Source organism: Apodemus sylvaticus, chromosome 22 (genome assembly GCF_947179515.1).
Source record: "Apodemus sylvaticus chromosome 22, mApoSyl1.1, whole genome shotgun sequence".
Taxonomy (NCBI): domain Eukaryota; kingdom Metazoa; phylum Chordata; class Mammalia; order Rodentia; family Muridae; genus Apodemus; species Apodemus sylvaticus.
In genome coordinates, this window is record NC_067493.1 from 54687701 (window position 1) to 54703577 (window position 15877).

The window sequence follows — 15877 nt, forward strand, 5'->3', positions numbered from 1 at the left end:
GTCTCTCACTGGTGTGAGAGGCACAGCCGGTTCCTGGAGTCACAGCCTCCGGCAGCCTCCTCAGGTGTGCAGATACCTGAGGCCAGCCCCCTGCTGGCTGGAGTGCGTTTGCTAAGGCACTGTTCCAGGCAGATGAGACCTCAACCTGTGTGAACTGTGAAGAAATAGCAGGTGACTTTGATTTTTGGTTTTTTCTAGACAGGGTTTCTCTGTGTAGCCCTGGCTGTCCTGGAACTCACTCTGTAGACCAGGCTGGCCTTGAACTCAGAAATCCGCCTGCCTCTGCCTCCCAAACTGCTGGGATTACAGGCGTGTGCCACCACTGCCCGGCTAAGGCAGGTGACTTTTATTCTCTGCCACCCTGACTGTGAGGGAGTCAGGAGCCTCTGGAAGCTTGGCCAGACCCTCTCTAGCCTCATCACGCCTGGGGGTGGTGGTGGTGGCCCTGGCTTATTTACTTATTTTGGTGTGAGACCACACGGGTCTGCTGTTTATCAAAGGCTGGCCTGAACTTTGAAATCTTCCTGTCCTGGACTCCTGGATTATACGTGTGGTGACACATGAACCTGTGACCTCAGCATTCAAGAAGCTGGAACTACACAGTGCACCCAATCTCAGAAAGAAAAAGAAAAAAAGGACCCAGGGCACGCCACATTCATATTCTGACCAACTTAGGGAGAAGCCACCATGCCTGCCTGATCCAGGGGACAAAGGCCAGTGGCTCTGCTGCTGCGGGCAGCAGTGGCGTCTCCCCAGGGTTCATAAGCACCCACAGGTCCTGCTGGCCTATCGAAAACATCCCACTTGCTGTGTGCTACCTTTCTGCGCTGGTAACGTCAGTTCTAAAAAGCTCGAAGCCAGAGCCAGGCTTTAGTTCTAGGTGGCGAGCACCACACTGCAGGAGGTTGTGTGTTTCGGGGGCTTCGCAATATTTTTCTGTTAGTGGGGACGCTGGGGCGTCTGAGGTACCCCAGGTTAGATCCATCTTGAGTTATCTGATCTCTCCTCATCAAACAGGCTGGCTTTGGTAGGTACCACATAAGTCATACACTGCAAAGCTACGCATGTCGTCCTGGTGCCACTACCTGTTGGAAGGGAGCAGGCTCTGGGGATGCTTCTCTGAAATGTCACTTCGAAGCTGGCCACGTGACAGCTGCCAGCTCTAAGGCCAGGGTGTGGAAGCACCCCGTGCCTCCTGTGACCTGAGACATCCGTGCGCAGGGCCGAGTACAAACCACAATAGAGCCATCGTGTGCTCAAGTACAAATTTAATAAAGCCCTGACAAGTCTTAGTCCACAAGTTCCCTACAAAAACAAACCCCACTTCCCTCTGGAGCCACCGGGAGCCGCTGGATGTCAAGAACAGCAGCTGTGACAGAACTGCCAGGAAGCAGACTCTAGGTGACGACAGACAACCCGAGGTCAGAACCAAACAGGTCAAGTTGATATTGGTGCTTACAACTAACTGTCCCGTGTCCCTGCGCTCTCTCTCAGGCTAGTGCAGGCCGTGCACGGGGCAGAGGACTCTGCAGTCCAGTCCCGAGCTTCCCTGGGCTACACCAAGCTCCAGCCCGGCTCTCTGCTGAAGTGAGAACAGGGCACGCCCACTTCCCAGTGTGTCTCTTCTTGCTAGAGCGCTAGCCCTAACTAAGCTGGCTCCACAAAGCAGGGAGGGTGGGCAGGAGACGGGAGGTTGCCAGGAGATCACTAAGCCCAGGGCCTTTGCCTCGACATCCTGAATCTGGAGAGTTCTTAAGGAAAATGGGGAAGAGGAGCTTGGAGGGTGGAGAGAGAACAGGTCCCAGACAAAACACAGCGCCAACAGAGGTGGCGTGGACATGTGTGGGACGCAGCCCCAGCCTCCGGGGCCTGTCAGTGCAAAAGAACGGGCTCTGAAGTCCCTGGAATAAAGTACTGCCCGGAGGACGGGGCGTGTAGGGTCTCACGTGGTTCTCCGTAAGGTGATGAGGGGCAGATGCAGAGTGAGCAGGCTCTGGGTACTCCAGAAACGGCTGTTCTCCAGGGGGCGGGGTTCTCTCCCTAGCGAGGACACTGATGCACAGGCCAGGGGCTGACAGCAAGGGTCTCCTGACAGTGGCCTGCTGAGGACTTGGGAAAGAGGGCTGTGGGGTGGAACACGCACATCCCTGTAGGAGAGACCCTGACTGTGCCCAGTGGCCTCCCTGGCAGGAGCTGGGCTTGGTGCCTGGGAAGAGGCCACTGTGGACAGGGTAGAGGCAGGGACTTTGCTGTGCATAGAGGCTTGGCGAGGCCGTACCTGAGTTTTCAGAACGGAAGGAGGAGCTCACAGGCACAGGCCTTGTGTCCTCAGAGGGCAAGAGAAGACAGCCTCACAGAATTGCCAGGAGTTGTTCTGCAATCACTAGACCCAGGTCTCAGCCCCAGAAGGCAGGAAGGCCCTGCGTGGGCAGAACTGGGGGTTGTTTTCAGCAGCCCTCTCCCCCAGTGCCGGGGGTGGGGGGCCTGTGCAGCATCCCCAAGCTTGGGGCTCATGGCTATGGAGGGGCTGAGGGCTGCAGTACCCTGGCCACACTCCTGGGGGCGTGCCACCTCCAGGAGCCGAAGGCTCTGTAGCGGTGAGATGGGCTGGGTTAGGAGAGCTCGAAGCCCGTGTTCATGCTGATGGCGTAGCGCAGTTTCTCTCGCAGGACACTTTTCTTGCTGTAGTTGGGCAGCTTAAGCAGGTTGAAGCAAGTGGAAGACGTGGGCAGACGCCCGCCTGGCTCCCTCTTGCGGATGGTGAAGAAGCCCCTGAGGACGCTGCCCAGGGTGTCCCCAGTATCCTGCAAGCACACACCAGTTTGGTCAGAAGGTGCCTATACAAGAGCGGGAGATGGCCAGCTCAGGGCAGGGCCTGAGAGGCTGAAGAACACCAGCTGCCAGGCGCGCGCACCAGCTGCCGGGCATGCGCACCAGCTGCCAGGCGCGCGCACCAGCTGCCGGGTATGCGCGCCTGCTGGAGTCCTGTTCTAGGTCACCTAAGGCAACAGGCTCCTGGCCGACAGACACAGCTAACTAAGGGCCTAATACCTCTTCTCTGTCAGTGCCACAGCCCGCGGCCGACTAGCACTTGGCTCAGCTTTCCCCCAAATCTGGAAGTGGAGGAGCATGTACTGTCTGACCCATGGGAACACAGCCTGCAGGCTGCAGAGAGGTGGTGAGGCAGGGACACCCTGAGGCCAGCAGGGGAGACCAGGGCACCCACCTCTGAGCATCAGCACAGTCACATTTCTGCCACACCAGACACTCGAGCCCTAGGGCCGTCTCTTTTGAGCTGTAGGCAGCTTGCCCTTGTGTGCCTGTCAGCAGGGAGGTGTGGGGCGGGCCTGCTCTGTCCTCAATCCTGCCTGGTGGACCTGGAACCTGGCCGGATCAGCAGGCATGAAAGTGTCCTAATTACAGACCCCGCAGGCTGAAGCCACACTGACCTGGGTCTGCAGTGCCCTCTGTGGGTGGCTGGCTGTCACGCCCCAGAACCATGCAGGCTAGGGTGGGGACACAGAGGGCGGGGCAGAACCTGAGCACAGAGGAGGAGAGCAGGAAGGACATGGCCTGGTTACCTGGTCATCTGACACTTCCACACAGCGGATGGAGAACGGAGGCTTGAGGTAGGCGAATCCTAGGAGCGGCGGCCGGGAGCAGCTGGTCACAAACTGCAACACAGGGCGGGTCAGACGGACAGGAGGGCTCGTTGCCACTGCAGCCATGCTAGGCTCTTCCCCCTCCAGAGAACTAGGGGTAATGGAGGTGCTGGCCCCACATGTGCGCAGACACAGCGCATGTCTCCCTGGTCCACTCTCTGGACTAGAGCTTATGCACAGCCCACTGAAGAGGACTGGTGGTCTGTAAGGCAGCTCGGACACAGGACATGTCTCTGGCTCTCCTCCAGTCCAAGCTGGCTTTCAGCTTGCTCTGCAGCAGAAGATGCCCTTTGACCCCTGGTGCGCAATAGCGCGACTGAGAGCGGGTCTCTGGCTGCACTCACAAGAGCAGAAGCAGGAGGGGATGAGCGGCCTCTGCCCTCGGGGAGGACGGCAGCGGCAGCATCTGCAGGGGCCCGGGCAGGCAGACGCTGTGGGTGCCCATGAGCCGAGGTCTGGAGCTATTGAGTCCAGGTACAGCTTGGAACCGTGACCTCATGCACGGCACACACTATCGTAGTGACAATTTTTTTAAAAAACACATAGATATTTTAAGAAAGTATTTTCATTTTAATCCCAGGTATGGGGACATGTTGCTTCTGACCATCCGCAGCAGCTGACTGTGATTTGCCTCATGCTCTAGCAGAGGCATGGTCTTGCCAGCTGCAGATACTTTCTGCAGTTGTGTGAAGTTTGGAATTCTGTGAACTTTTCAGAGGGTAGATAAATGCTAGAGACCTGATAGGCATCATTGGGTGGGGATGGAGGAGGGGTGGGGATGGAGAAGGGGTGGGGGTGGAGAAGGGGTGGAGGAGGGGGTTGCAGTTTGTTAGTAGTTGTGCTCAAAGAAGAAACAAACAGACTAGGCGGTGGTGGTGCACACCTTTAATCCCAGCACTCTGGGAGGCAAAGGCAGGTGGATTTCCGAGTTCGAGGACAGCCTGGTCTACAGAGTGAGTTCCAGGACAGCCAGGGCTACACAGAGAAACCCTGTCTCGGGGGGAAAAAAAACCAAATCAAAAGAAGAAACAAACAAACAAAAAAAGCCAACCAGCCAAATAAACAAACAAGAAAGAAGAAATTAGATTCAGAGACCTCACTCCCTGCTCTCCTTTCTCTCTGGCCTAGTGATAGGACAAAGGGTGGAAAAGAACAGCCCACACGTAGCAAAGCCCAGCTACACAGTGCTGTCTGCACAGATGCACAGCTACACAGTGCTGTCTGCACAGATGCACAGCTTCCTGAGGGCTGGGTTCCTGGGGGTGTGGGGTGGGGATTAGGGGGTGAGGGAGGGTCTGTGGAACCCTCAGCACACTGAGAAAACTCAGCTCCACAAAGCCAGAGAGGCTGTATGGGACACTGGACGTGGAGCCTGTGGGCGGCGAGCCACACTTCCCAGCAACATCCCAGAATCCCCTGGCATTCTCCAAACACAGTACCTGCCTAATGCTTCAGACACAGGCACCCAACCAAGCTGGAAATCCACAGGTCAGCAGCTCTCACGGGGAAGAAACTCCCTGTCTCTAACTCAGCAGTAAGCAGATGCATGCTGTTTTCTGAGAGACAGAATACCGAGCCTGGCTCTGTAATTCAGAAACTAATCTAGTGTGGGTCACAATAAGCACTTAAGCCGTGTTGTAATGCCATTCAGCTTCATGGGTCACGCTTCAGAGGTTTTAATAAGTTCCTATGTTCCTGGGGACAGAGGCACGGCTCAGTGGTTAAGAGTGCTGGCTGATCTCAGAGGACCTGAGTATGGCTCCCGGTACCCAGACCAGGCAGCTCACAGCAGCAGCCTGGCCTGCCGGGAGAACCCGCCAGTGTCCCCAGAACTGGAGACCAGCGAGTGTGTGGAGCCTTTGTGGGTCCTGGTTGGATTGGAATGGGTGACAGCTCCCTCAGCAGGAGAGAACTTAATTCAGAATGGGCAGCAAGGAAGAAGACCTGCTGTTGGTTTGGTCAGTGACGCCACCAGACAAAGTGGCTCACACAAGAGACTCCCACGCTTATAAACTAGGTGTGGTGGTACACACTTGTAATGCCAGCATTTGGAGGTGGTGACTTCATGGTCAATCTTGGTTACAGGATACACAGCAAACCTGAGAGGATCTTGGTATACATGAGACCTTGCCTGAAGAAAAGCAGAGGATGACGGAGAGGGAGACAGAGTGTGCAGCCAGACAGAGGGGACGGAGGGGGAGACAGGTTAGGGAGACTCCAAGGTACCACACACACTCCTGGACCACAGATTTTCAGAGAGAAGGAAAGCAGGTGACAAAATGACAATGCGTTCACTTTTAATGATACTCTCCCCACAGGTGACGGGGACAGGCACGCACGTTATGCAGTGTCCTATAAAGCTACCCTTTGCCATTGTCATTCAGCAAATACAACAGCACTTAGGGGCACAGAGGACACTCGGGACTTCATCGATGCTAGGGCAGAGAGAGAGAGAGTGAGTTAACTATAGATTTTCCTTCTGAGAAAGTACACAGTAAGCCAGACTTAGTGGCCACACCTGGAATTTCAGTTCTCAAGATGCTGAGGCAGGAGGCCTGCCCTGACTCTGGGCACACATCGAGAGCCTGACTCAACTCCTGACCCCTCAGAGTCAGCATTCACTGCTGTCAGCCTCAACCACTGTGCGTCCTTGCACAGTGCGTCCTATGTACCTGTGCACGTGTGTACGTGTATGACACATGCACGTGTGTACGTGTATGACACATGCACGTATCGGTCTACATTGGAGTGGTAGTTAGGGTTGTCTGTATTATTTTTCCGCTCCTCCTCCTCTTTTGCAACAGGGCTTCTCTGTGTAGCCCTGGGTGTCCTGGAACTCACTCTGTAGACCAGGCTGGCCTCGAACTCATAGAGCTCTGCCTGCCTTTGCCTCTATGTGCTGGGATTATAAAAGCATGTACTATTATTATTCCTTAAGGTAATGAGGCAGAACTGCAGATGTTGAGGGTGGTGTGCTGGGCACAGTGGTGCACAGGGCCCTGCTCCACAGCAAGGAGCAGACAGCAGCCAGGCCCCACCCTACGCCTTCTCTGGTTCCTCAGGTTTCTGGCACAGGAGGGGCTCTGCTGACACTGCCCTCAGGGTAATCCCACTGCTTTCTGTGTGAATCAGAGTGGCCTGAGGTCTGCGCACGCGCTCAAGGACGTATACAGATGCTGTAAGTACCTTCAGGAACATGGCTCGTTCATCGGGCGTGAAGTCGGAGGCCAGGATATCCCAGAGCCAGATGATGACTCTGTGGCTCCCATGGAAGCCACCGTAGTACACCGTGTGCTTCCTAAAGACAACCAGAGTGGGGCACTCTCAGGAGCATACAGGCTGCTGCACCAGTACACAGTCAACACCACGGCCTAATCTCCCAGACACTAGATGGGCTGTCATCAGTGTACCCAGAGTCACTCGGTATCAGCACCCAGGGAGGAGGGAACAGTTCTCCTTCTAAACGGCCTAACCCCGCTACACGTCCCTCCTCAATGCCCTTACTTTAAGTCTTCCAGATCGATCTCAGCGTTGTCCCCGGAGATGAGACGCTGAAGCTCAGGGGTAGAGAACATTCGGATCCACTCGGGCTTAATAATGGAACGGAAGCCACTAATGAGGGCAGCTGTCTGGTTTTTGATTTGAGTGTGCATTCGAAAATGTGCCATCAGATGGATGTAGCTAATTCTGTAACAAGGAAGAGACACTGGAACTAGCCGGCCAGGGCAGGCTGCTGCCAAACGTGCTAAGAGATGAGCCTGGTGCTCCTGAACCATCTCCAAAACACAAATGCCAGCATTATCGGTAGGCGACACCAGGATGGTGGTCCCCAAGCCACACGCTGTGCCACTGCGACAGCACTGAGTGTCGAGGGCGCTGCCTGTTTACTTGTCCTCCCTGGGACGACCCCATGTTCTCAGGGATTGAGGACCACCCGCACCTGCACAGGTGGGTCCCACTGGATCTCTCAAGGACAGACACAGCTCAGTGCTCCAACCGACTTCAGAGAGAAGCGGCCTCGCCTGCAGCAGCGCGCCCCGAGTTCCACTGAAGCCTACAGCAGCGCTAGACCGGCTCAATGGTCTCAAACACGCTGCTGGGTTATTCCTAGGTTCAACAGGGAGGTCAAATCAACCCGCATTGATGGGGAGAAGGGTCCCCAGATGGTGTCTCACACCCCTGGACCTAGCTTGTCTACACTCAAGAGCTGCCACCCCAGCCCTTCAGCCCACGGAGTCACCTCCCTGGCCTGCAGACAACGCAGACTTATCTCTATAGCTCTTCAGTATGCAAGAACTTACCTGCCTGGGCCTTCAGCCTCTACCCTGGCCTTACAGCCTTGTGAACTCACTTTGCTGTCATTTGTACCCCCCCCCCCCCCCACTCTATAGAACACTTTGCCATAGCTCCAGGCAGAAAGGTGACCTCCCTGGTGGGTGGGTATGTCTATAGGACATGGCCCATATCTGCTGTCAAAAAGTTTGGGCCCCCTTTTCAGCTAGATATCTCAAAGGTTGCTTTACTGTGAGACACTGCTGCCCCCTGAGGAAGTCACAGCCACGCACAGGCAGCCTAGGTTCACCACATTGGGGCCAGATGAGTCCCGGGGCCTGAGCCCTTGCGGAGATGAACGCTAAGACAAACAGTTCAAATCCCGAGGCGGGGTGGCAGACAACTGACAAGAGCTGGCGTCCCCTCCTCCTTTAATGAGGCGGGAAATCCTGGGTATGGAGCATGCGTGGAGGGCTTTGTTTCTGGGACCAAAAGGACTGCATTTCTGACACTACTAAAAGTACATTATCTGTGACAGGAGTGACTGCGCCCCAGCACCCACTTCAACTCCCTGCCTCTAAGTGTACATCTGCCGCATCTGCATCCACACAGTCTTCCTGAGAACAGCCGCCCCCAGGCGGCCATTCTGAAGGGGCCCTGCTCCCGGGCTGCCCTCAAGACAGCGCGCCTCAGTGTGGGCCAGCCCTGCATTGCCGAGGACGGTGACCTTCTAAATGCCTCTGTGAAGAGGAAACCATCCACTCTTGATTGCAAATTGAATTCACTGCAATTCCGGCCTAAGAACTGCACCAGGAAATCCCTAGGATATTTATGGCTCCTTCCTCTCATCTGTCTCACTCGGCCTCCGCCTCGGCCGCCCTGGCAGGTGAGGTGCCGGCCTCAGGCGCTCACGGCTGTACTCACTTGTTCTCATCTGTAACCGGGATGGTCTTCCCTCCAGGAACCAGTTCGTGGCAGACAAGCTGGGGGAGAAGACGGAGTAATTACCAGAGAGCACTCGAACAGGCTAGCAGTGCTCCCCGAGATGAAAGGGCCTCAACAGACGCCCATGGTAACAATGGAATTAAGATGCTGCGTATTTGAGAAGGACCATTTTTCACAAAAGCCTGGGGTCAAACATCAACACACAGGCCTCGTGCGTTCAGTGGGAAAGGTTTCTCATCGAACCCTTGTCCAAACATTTGCACTGAGGCTGCCGGGTGTCACAGAGGAGGCTGCTGCTGAGGCAGCGGCTGGTGTGCACACCTGTACCCACACCCACACCCACACCTGCACCCGGGAGTGCTGCACGCTACCTAAAGACAGGATAAGAGAGGCGTGCACTTACCAGGGAAACCAGATACTACAAGAGACATGGTACCATATCTGACACACACACACACACACAAACACACTTATACAACACGCTTACACATACACACACACTGGCACATACACACTTGAATGCATGCACACACATACACCACACTCACACATATTCACACACTGGTGCACGCACACGTGTACACACACACACACACACACACACACACACACACAGTCCTGAGGGGGAAGTCTGAAAAGACACACGGTCTGAAAAGTCTGAAAAGATTACAATGCTTTTCAAAGACCGAATAACCTCTGAGGTGACAAGCGGACTCTGAGACACTGACTCAGCCTAATGTGCTCCTGGTTTCTCCAGAGCAGATGTCAGGCTACATGGACAGAGCCTCCAGCAGCACACAGGAGGTCAGAGGGCATGGCGAGGCCAGCCACTGCCTGCCAGGCTGCCTTCTCCTCTGCTCCCAATGGTGACGTGAATGGGACTTGACCTCCCAGGAGCTTCTCCTGAAGTGCTGCCCCCACATCAGCTCAGAAGTCTCCATTTACAGTGGCTAGTCCTCACCACGGATTCCAGACTGAGCCTCACAGCTTGCACAAACTAGAACAGGAAGGCCGGGCAGAGGCAGATCCTCTCTCAAGTCCCAAGATGTAACACAGGCAAAGCACAGGCCGTGTGGGAGCTGGCCGAGGCGAGCACACAGGAAACCGTCCCTGGCCAGGCACATGGAGAGCAGGAGCGGCCTGCCAGCCCAGCCCACATACCTGACCCATGACGTCTTCATCGTAAGACAGCGTCAGCCCGAGGTCCGCGATGTCTCCATCATAGCGCTAGTGGGACAGAGAGAGCGCTGGGCAGGTGGACAGAGCTCTCCCCTCCGAGGAGCCCCACCTTCAAGCAGAGGCCACTGGGCATGAGGACAGAAGAGGCTGTGGGCCCCAGGGTGGGGTGGGGTGAAGGCTCAGTGACAGGAGAGTGACTCAGCTGGTCGCTCGGGGGTGGCCGCACACCAGCCTGCACTAACTAACCTTGATGGAGGTGAGGTTCTTGTAAAACTCCGAGTCCAGGGAGGGAAGCTCGTCCACGGAGCTGTAGAAGACGCTGTGGTGGTGCCCGAGCATCTGGCTCAGGAAGAAGGAGGCGAAGGGCACGTCTACCACGATCCCCTGGAAGGGACAGGAGGCAGGGCAGCCTAGGGCACCAGTGGGGCGTGGGTGCCAGCCTGAGGCTATACCTCCAGTCATCTATGACAGCGTCCAGGGAACTCGGCGAGCTCTGGGCGTTGGCGCAGGCCTTGGAGTGACCTTAGCTGCGCTGTGCTATGCAGTCGGCCCCCACAGCCTGGGTGTCCATGGTGGGAACCAGGAGCTGTGAGGGATGCCCCTGCAGCTGAAGCTGCCCTCACTACCTCGACCCTGCCTGAGAGGCTGAGAAGCCAAGAGTCCCGAGACTTGGACCTGCCGGCAGGTACGGATCTCCCTTACCACAGAGGGCAACCCAGTCACACAGCTTTCCTTACCCCGTACTGCTGAGGCGGCGGGCTCACAGGAAGGAAATGCAGGTGGCTGCTGCACTGCTGGCTACATCCAATCTTTCTGTCCTCACTGGCTAACTCCCAGGAACCTCTGCCTCCTACAGAATCCACTCAAGTGACAGCTCAGCTGAGGTGGCTCGGGGACAGAAAGCGCTGACTCAGCCTGCGAAGCCCGGGGGTTCTATCCCCAAACAGACACGCACATCTGGCTTTATTTTTTTCTTTTTGAGATAGTGTAGCTGTGTATCCCAGGCTGGCTTCAAACTCATAATCCTCTTGCCTAGGCCCTCGGAGTGACAGGGTGACAGAACGGTGTGCCGCATGCTCAGCTGTCCCACACTCCTCTGCGTACCTACCTCATACACTGCCTTCCCCAGCATCTTCCCCACAAACTCGAAGAGCTGCAGGTAATTTTCATGAATGTAGGATGTGGGCGAGGGGTACAGCCTCTCATCCCCGCTGGTTGTCTGCCGGGAGAACAACGGGAGAGGGAGACGTTAGAGGCCTCTTTACTTTGTCTACGGCTGCTGGACCCGCCCCACCGGCTCCCCCTTCGCCACCTTGAACAGGTTGAGTGCGGGGTCAAACACCCTCTTGATGATCTCTTCCAGAAACTCCTTGAAGACTCCATCCTGGTCAATGCCGGCCTCGTCCACGCCGAGGTCGTTGACAAACTTCACTCGGATCACGCCCTTCATGGCGTGCTGGGGGAGCTGCCGCAGCTGTTCGTAGCCGTCCTACAGGCAGAGTGCAACCTCCATGAGGAGTGCGGCCTCAGCAAACCCAGGAGGCTGACCACGTGGGTCTGCACGTCACCCATGGAGGATTCATTCAATGGCTACTGGGTCTCACTCATGGGCATGAGGAGACTGCCCCAGGAGGACACAGAGTCCCATAGGGACATTGGACAGAGTGAGTTCTGCTAGCTCTGGTCATCTAAGGTGGAGCAAACTGGGGCAAGATGGGAATCTCTCAGTCTCCACACTCCTGTCTTGGTGACAGCACCTCAGGGATGGCCTCGTAAAACCGTGACCCAGCTGCTGCCAGAGGTGCCACAGTTTGAAAAGGAGCCGAGCCTGTGGGGCCGTGGCCTGGGGCAAGCAGCTATAGTAGGAGCTGATGACCCTCGTGATGTCTGGTGTCAAAGGAATTTCCACCTTCCCTGAATCAGACAACCTGTTCAAATGGGTAGGGACCATCCACGGGGCAGCCAGCACCATCTATGAAGACCTGAGGTATAAACTCTTCCTAGAGTTAGTTCCCCAGTGGCTTACAATGCCCCCACTGTGAAGCTCCTCACACCCTGCTGCCGCCCCTACATGGACACCAAGGGCAGCATCTGCCTGGACATCCTTGAGGATGAGTAGCCTGCATTCTATGACGTCAGGGCCATCTTGCTCTCTTTCCAGAGCCTGCTAGGAGAACCCAACATCGCTAGCCCTTTGAACACGCATGGTGCAGAGCTCTGAAAAACATCACAGCATTTAAGAAGTACCTGCAAGAGACCTGTTCAAAGCAGGTCTCAGCCAAGAGCCCTGACGTAGCTGTCTGTCTTTTGTGTTTTCTTTCTCATTAAACTGTCTTTTCCTCTTGACTTATAAGCTCTGTTGTTAATTTTGTTTTGTTTGTTCTTTTTAAATTAAGTCTGCTTGAACCCTTACAATGTATATTAAATAAATACACGACAATTGTTTTATATTTTAAAAAAAAGATGGGAATCTCTCTCCCTCCTTTAGTGCTGAGACTCTCTCAGCTAAGGGGTGAAGTCAGGACACAGTAAGATGAGAACCCAGGGTCTCGGCTGCTGAGGGCAGCTGTGGGGAAGGGGCTGGTAGGCTGGTCAAGCAGGCTGCCTTTCTGAACTAGAAGGCCCCCTGGCAGCAGGGTGGCCGTGGCAGGAGACAAGGCGGGAAGCCCAGGTGCAGTAGGGGTGCAGTCTGCCCGCAGCGGGGCAGGGACTGCGCCTGCTGCTGGGAGAGTGCTGAGCTTTGCTGGCTTGTGGTCGGCTTCTAAACACAGCCATTTGTGGGCGTCACTCTGTAGAGGGGTGTGCGTAGCCCACACCAGGCTCTCGGCATAAGCCGCAGCAGTGGAGACCAAGATCAGTAAAAGCAGACCCTGAGTGTGTCTCCTCTCTAGAACGCACGCACGCACGCTTCCCACGTCTAAGCCTCGTGTGCTGCCAGTCTTACGTTACCGTGACACAAGCTAGAGTCATCTGAGGGAGGGCCCTCACTTGACAAGTCACCCCATAAGATCTGGCTGCAGGAAGCCTGTAGACTATTTTCTTAATTCCTGACAGGTGGTCCTGGGTTCTGTGAGAGAGCAGGCTAGCAAGCCAGAGGGCAAGCCGGTAGGGAAGCAGCCCCTCCGCGGCCTCCAGGTTCCTGCCCAGTGAGTTCCTGCCATGGCTTTCCTCAGTGGACACAGGAGCCAAATAAAGCCTTTCCTCCCATATTGCTTTTGCTCATGGTGTTTTGTCTCAGCAACAGTGACCATAACTAAGGATGTCCCTGGGTTCTACCGGAGGTTTTACCCTGGGACAGTACTGTCACGTTTAGCTGACAGGACAGACCACAACAGGGGGTCGACTTGTCCTCCCTTGTGCTGTCCTGGTGGCTTTTGACACAAAGCCAACAAGTGACCTGGCAGCAGTGAGCCCTAGTTTTGAGCTACTTTTGCCGTCTTCCTGTCATGCTCAGTGACACAGTCTCTCCTATGGAGTCTCTGCATCTAGTCAGACACAGACTCTTAGGCTGCTGAGCCAGGAAGGATGACCTCTGAGAGCCCAGGCCACCTGCAGGGACAGGAAGCCAGCTTTGGGCACACCCATGGAGGCGCTTAGGGCAGAGGCCTGTGAGTCTTGGACCAGCCTGAATCAGAGAAGACTCCGCCTGGACAGCAGACGAAGCCAGCGGGCCGAGGACAGTTAGGATGGAAGAGGAAGAGGGAGCGTGTCGGTGTGCGGCTGCGGCTGCTGTGAGGAAGCAGTGCAAAGGGCAGGACCTCGAGGATGCACAGAGTGCCCCAGCCTGCTCCTGCACCCGACTGCTCTGTTCAGTACGCAGTCCTAGCAGAAGGCGTTCGGCATTGCGGGGATTTAATGTATCTAAGTACAAACAACATTCTTAGCCAGCACATGGCGGTGCTCAAGGAAGGGATGTAGATTCATTCCTGCTTGGTCTGAGCCGCCGGAGCCCCTTGGAGAGGTTGTAAGAGGGATGTGCCGCTGGCCTCCTCTGGTGCATCCCTGCCCTGGGGCGCCTGTGTGGTTACGTGAGCGTTGCCCACACTGCACAGGACAGTCAGGCGCCCTCAGGCTTCAGCAGGCCAAGCAGAGGACAGTGACCCGGCCCCGCCCGAGGGCTGGAGGAGGGCACGTCTCAGCTTCCTCCAGTTCCTGATAACTAAATGACAGATTCCATTCACCCCGACGAAGGGGCTTTTTCTGCAGGATGGTGAAATCGAGAGCCCAGGACAGCAAGGCAGCCGTCAGCTGGTTCATGCCCCCGTGTGTTCACAACAGCAAAGGCCTCGGGCACTCAGACACACGCTCAGGAGAACCTGTGGCATCATGGAATGAACAAAGGACCCTCTTGTGTTCTAACTCAGGCTCAAAGACCATACACAAGAGGAAAACGGGCTTTGCCTACGTTAAGGATGACTGTCCTGTGACACCGCGGGGTGTTTCAGCCCTGCAGAGGTGGTGGCACCTGAGAGAGGAGCAACGCCTCCGCCCCCAGCACACACCACAGTTCACACCTCCCAACCCGCCCCCAGCACACACTACAGTTCATGCCTCCCAATTATTTCAGGATTATTTCAGGAGGTGGGTGCCAGACTCCTCTGAGGGGACTGAGATTTCCAGAGACCAGGCAGCGACGCCTGGTTCTGATAAGGAATGTGATGAAGCCAGAGCTACACCAACAAGTCTCTGAGTCAGAGCAGAGGCTCTCACTGTGGCCACAGCCCGAGTGGCGACCATGGCCTTTGGGGTAGCTGACAAATTTGAATTAGCTTAGCTGGGCGGTGGTGGCGCACACCTTTAATCCCAGCACTCTGGGAGGCAGAGGCAGGCGGATCTCTGAGTTCGAGGCCAGCCTGGTCTACAGAGTGAGTTCCAGGACAGCCAGGGCTACACAGAGAAACCCTGTCTCGAAAAACCAAATCCAAAAAAAAAATTTTTTTTTAATTAACTCACAACAATAATAAGCTCTAATGTAAGACCCTGCATTTCAGGAATCTTCTCTTAAAAATCCAAAGCTCCCTGGAACCCACAGGGTCACTCGGCAAGTCAGATGCTGAGCAGACGTGTACCTTTGGGGTGACTGCCACGTAACCCTCCTGCCCACCATTTTCCTAACAGTGAAGCCAGACGTCAGTTACCTCTTGCCCAGCCCCTGGTGGTGTCTTCCTAGGAAGGCTGTCTGAGAGCACTGGGCTGCAGCGGCAGAAGCAGAGGATGGTACCCAGCACTGGGGATGCCACCGGGGCCTGGGGATGCTGCGTAGGTGCTCTACCAGAGGCACCCCATCTACATCTTATCCTTACCTTGAAGGTAAAAACATCAACTGCTGCACACATTACTTTTTGAATGACTCCTGAACAGCAGAAGAAACAGGAGCTAAAATATGTCATCCAGCACGCAGCAGTGCAAATGGCCAGAGGAGACCGGCTGCGGCGCCACAGCACACACGGGAGGCTGGTGCCGTGGCTATGCTACGCAGGCAGAGCACGCCAACGACAAAGTGTGGACAGAGCACAAGTGGTCTGAGGAGCAGTAGGACAAGTGGATCAAGCCAAGCCTGTCACCAGTACCTCTGGCAGACACGCAGAACACAGCAAGGCTGTGGACTGTATGACCTATGGACACCCGTGGTCCACAGACAGCACACACGTCAGAACCCACAGCAGTGCCCTAGCAATGCAGTCAGGGGGAGACTTAGGTTTCTGCCTCACAGAGCACACACTGGTGTGGAAGCTTCCAGGGACCTCTCTGCTCACCTGGTAGGGTCACCAGGACACCTTGATGGTGTGACGCCGAGGCGACAGGGCACCTACTTCTAC

General features: G+C 55.7%; 1 protein-coding gene and 1 pseudogene across 3 annotated transcripts in view; one reads left to right on the top strand and one right to left on the bottom strand.

Annotated features, from left to right (window-relative positions):
* Positions 1 to 1251: 1251 nt before the first annotated feature.
* Positions 1252 to 15877, bottom strand: part of Ube3b (ubiquitin protein ligase E3B) — a 43656-nt gene continuing 29030 nt past the window's right edge. For 2 of the 3 annotated variants that reach the window (XM_052168206.1, XM_052168207.1), the window contains exons 20-28: positions 11371 to 11547; positions 11167 to 11277; positions 10305 to 10442; positions 10041 to 10106; positions 8859 to 8917; positions 7167 to 7349; positions 6849 to 6960; positions 3582 to 3674; positions 1252 to 2804 (exon numbers count right to left, since the gene is read on the bottom strand). In XM_052168206.1, the coding sequence (XP_052024166.1) occupies positions 2613 to 2804; positions 3582 to 3674; positions 6849 to 6960; positions 7167 to 7349; positions 8859 to 8917; positions 10041 to 10106; positions 10305 to 10442; positions 11167 to 11277; positions 11371 to 11547 (1131 nt within the window). In that variant the 3' untranslated portion in view covers positions 1252 to 2612. Of the gene's footprint in view, positions 2805 to 3581; positions 3675 to 5942; positions 6098 to 6848; positions 6961 to 7166; positions 7350 to 8858; positions 8918 to 10040; positions 10107 to 10304; positions 10443 to 11166; positions 11278 to 11370; positions 11548 to 15877 lie in introns of those variants that run through there. The other variant, XM_052168208.1, reaches the window with a different exon arrangement.
* Positions 11823 to 13793, top strand: LOC127673176 (ubiquitin-conjugating enzyme E2 C-like; annotated as a pseudogene).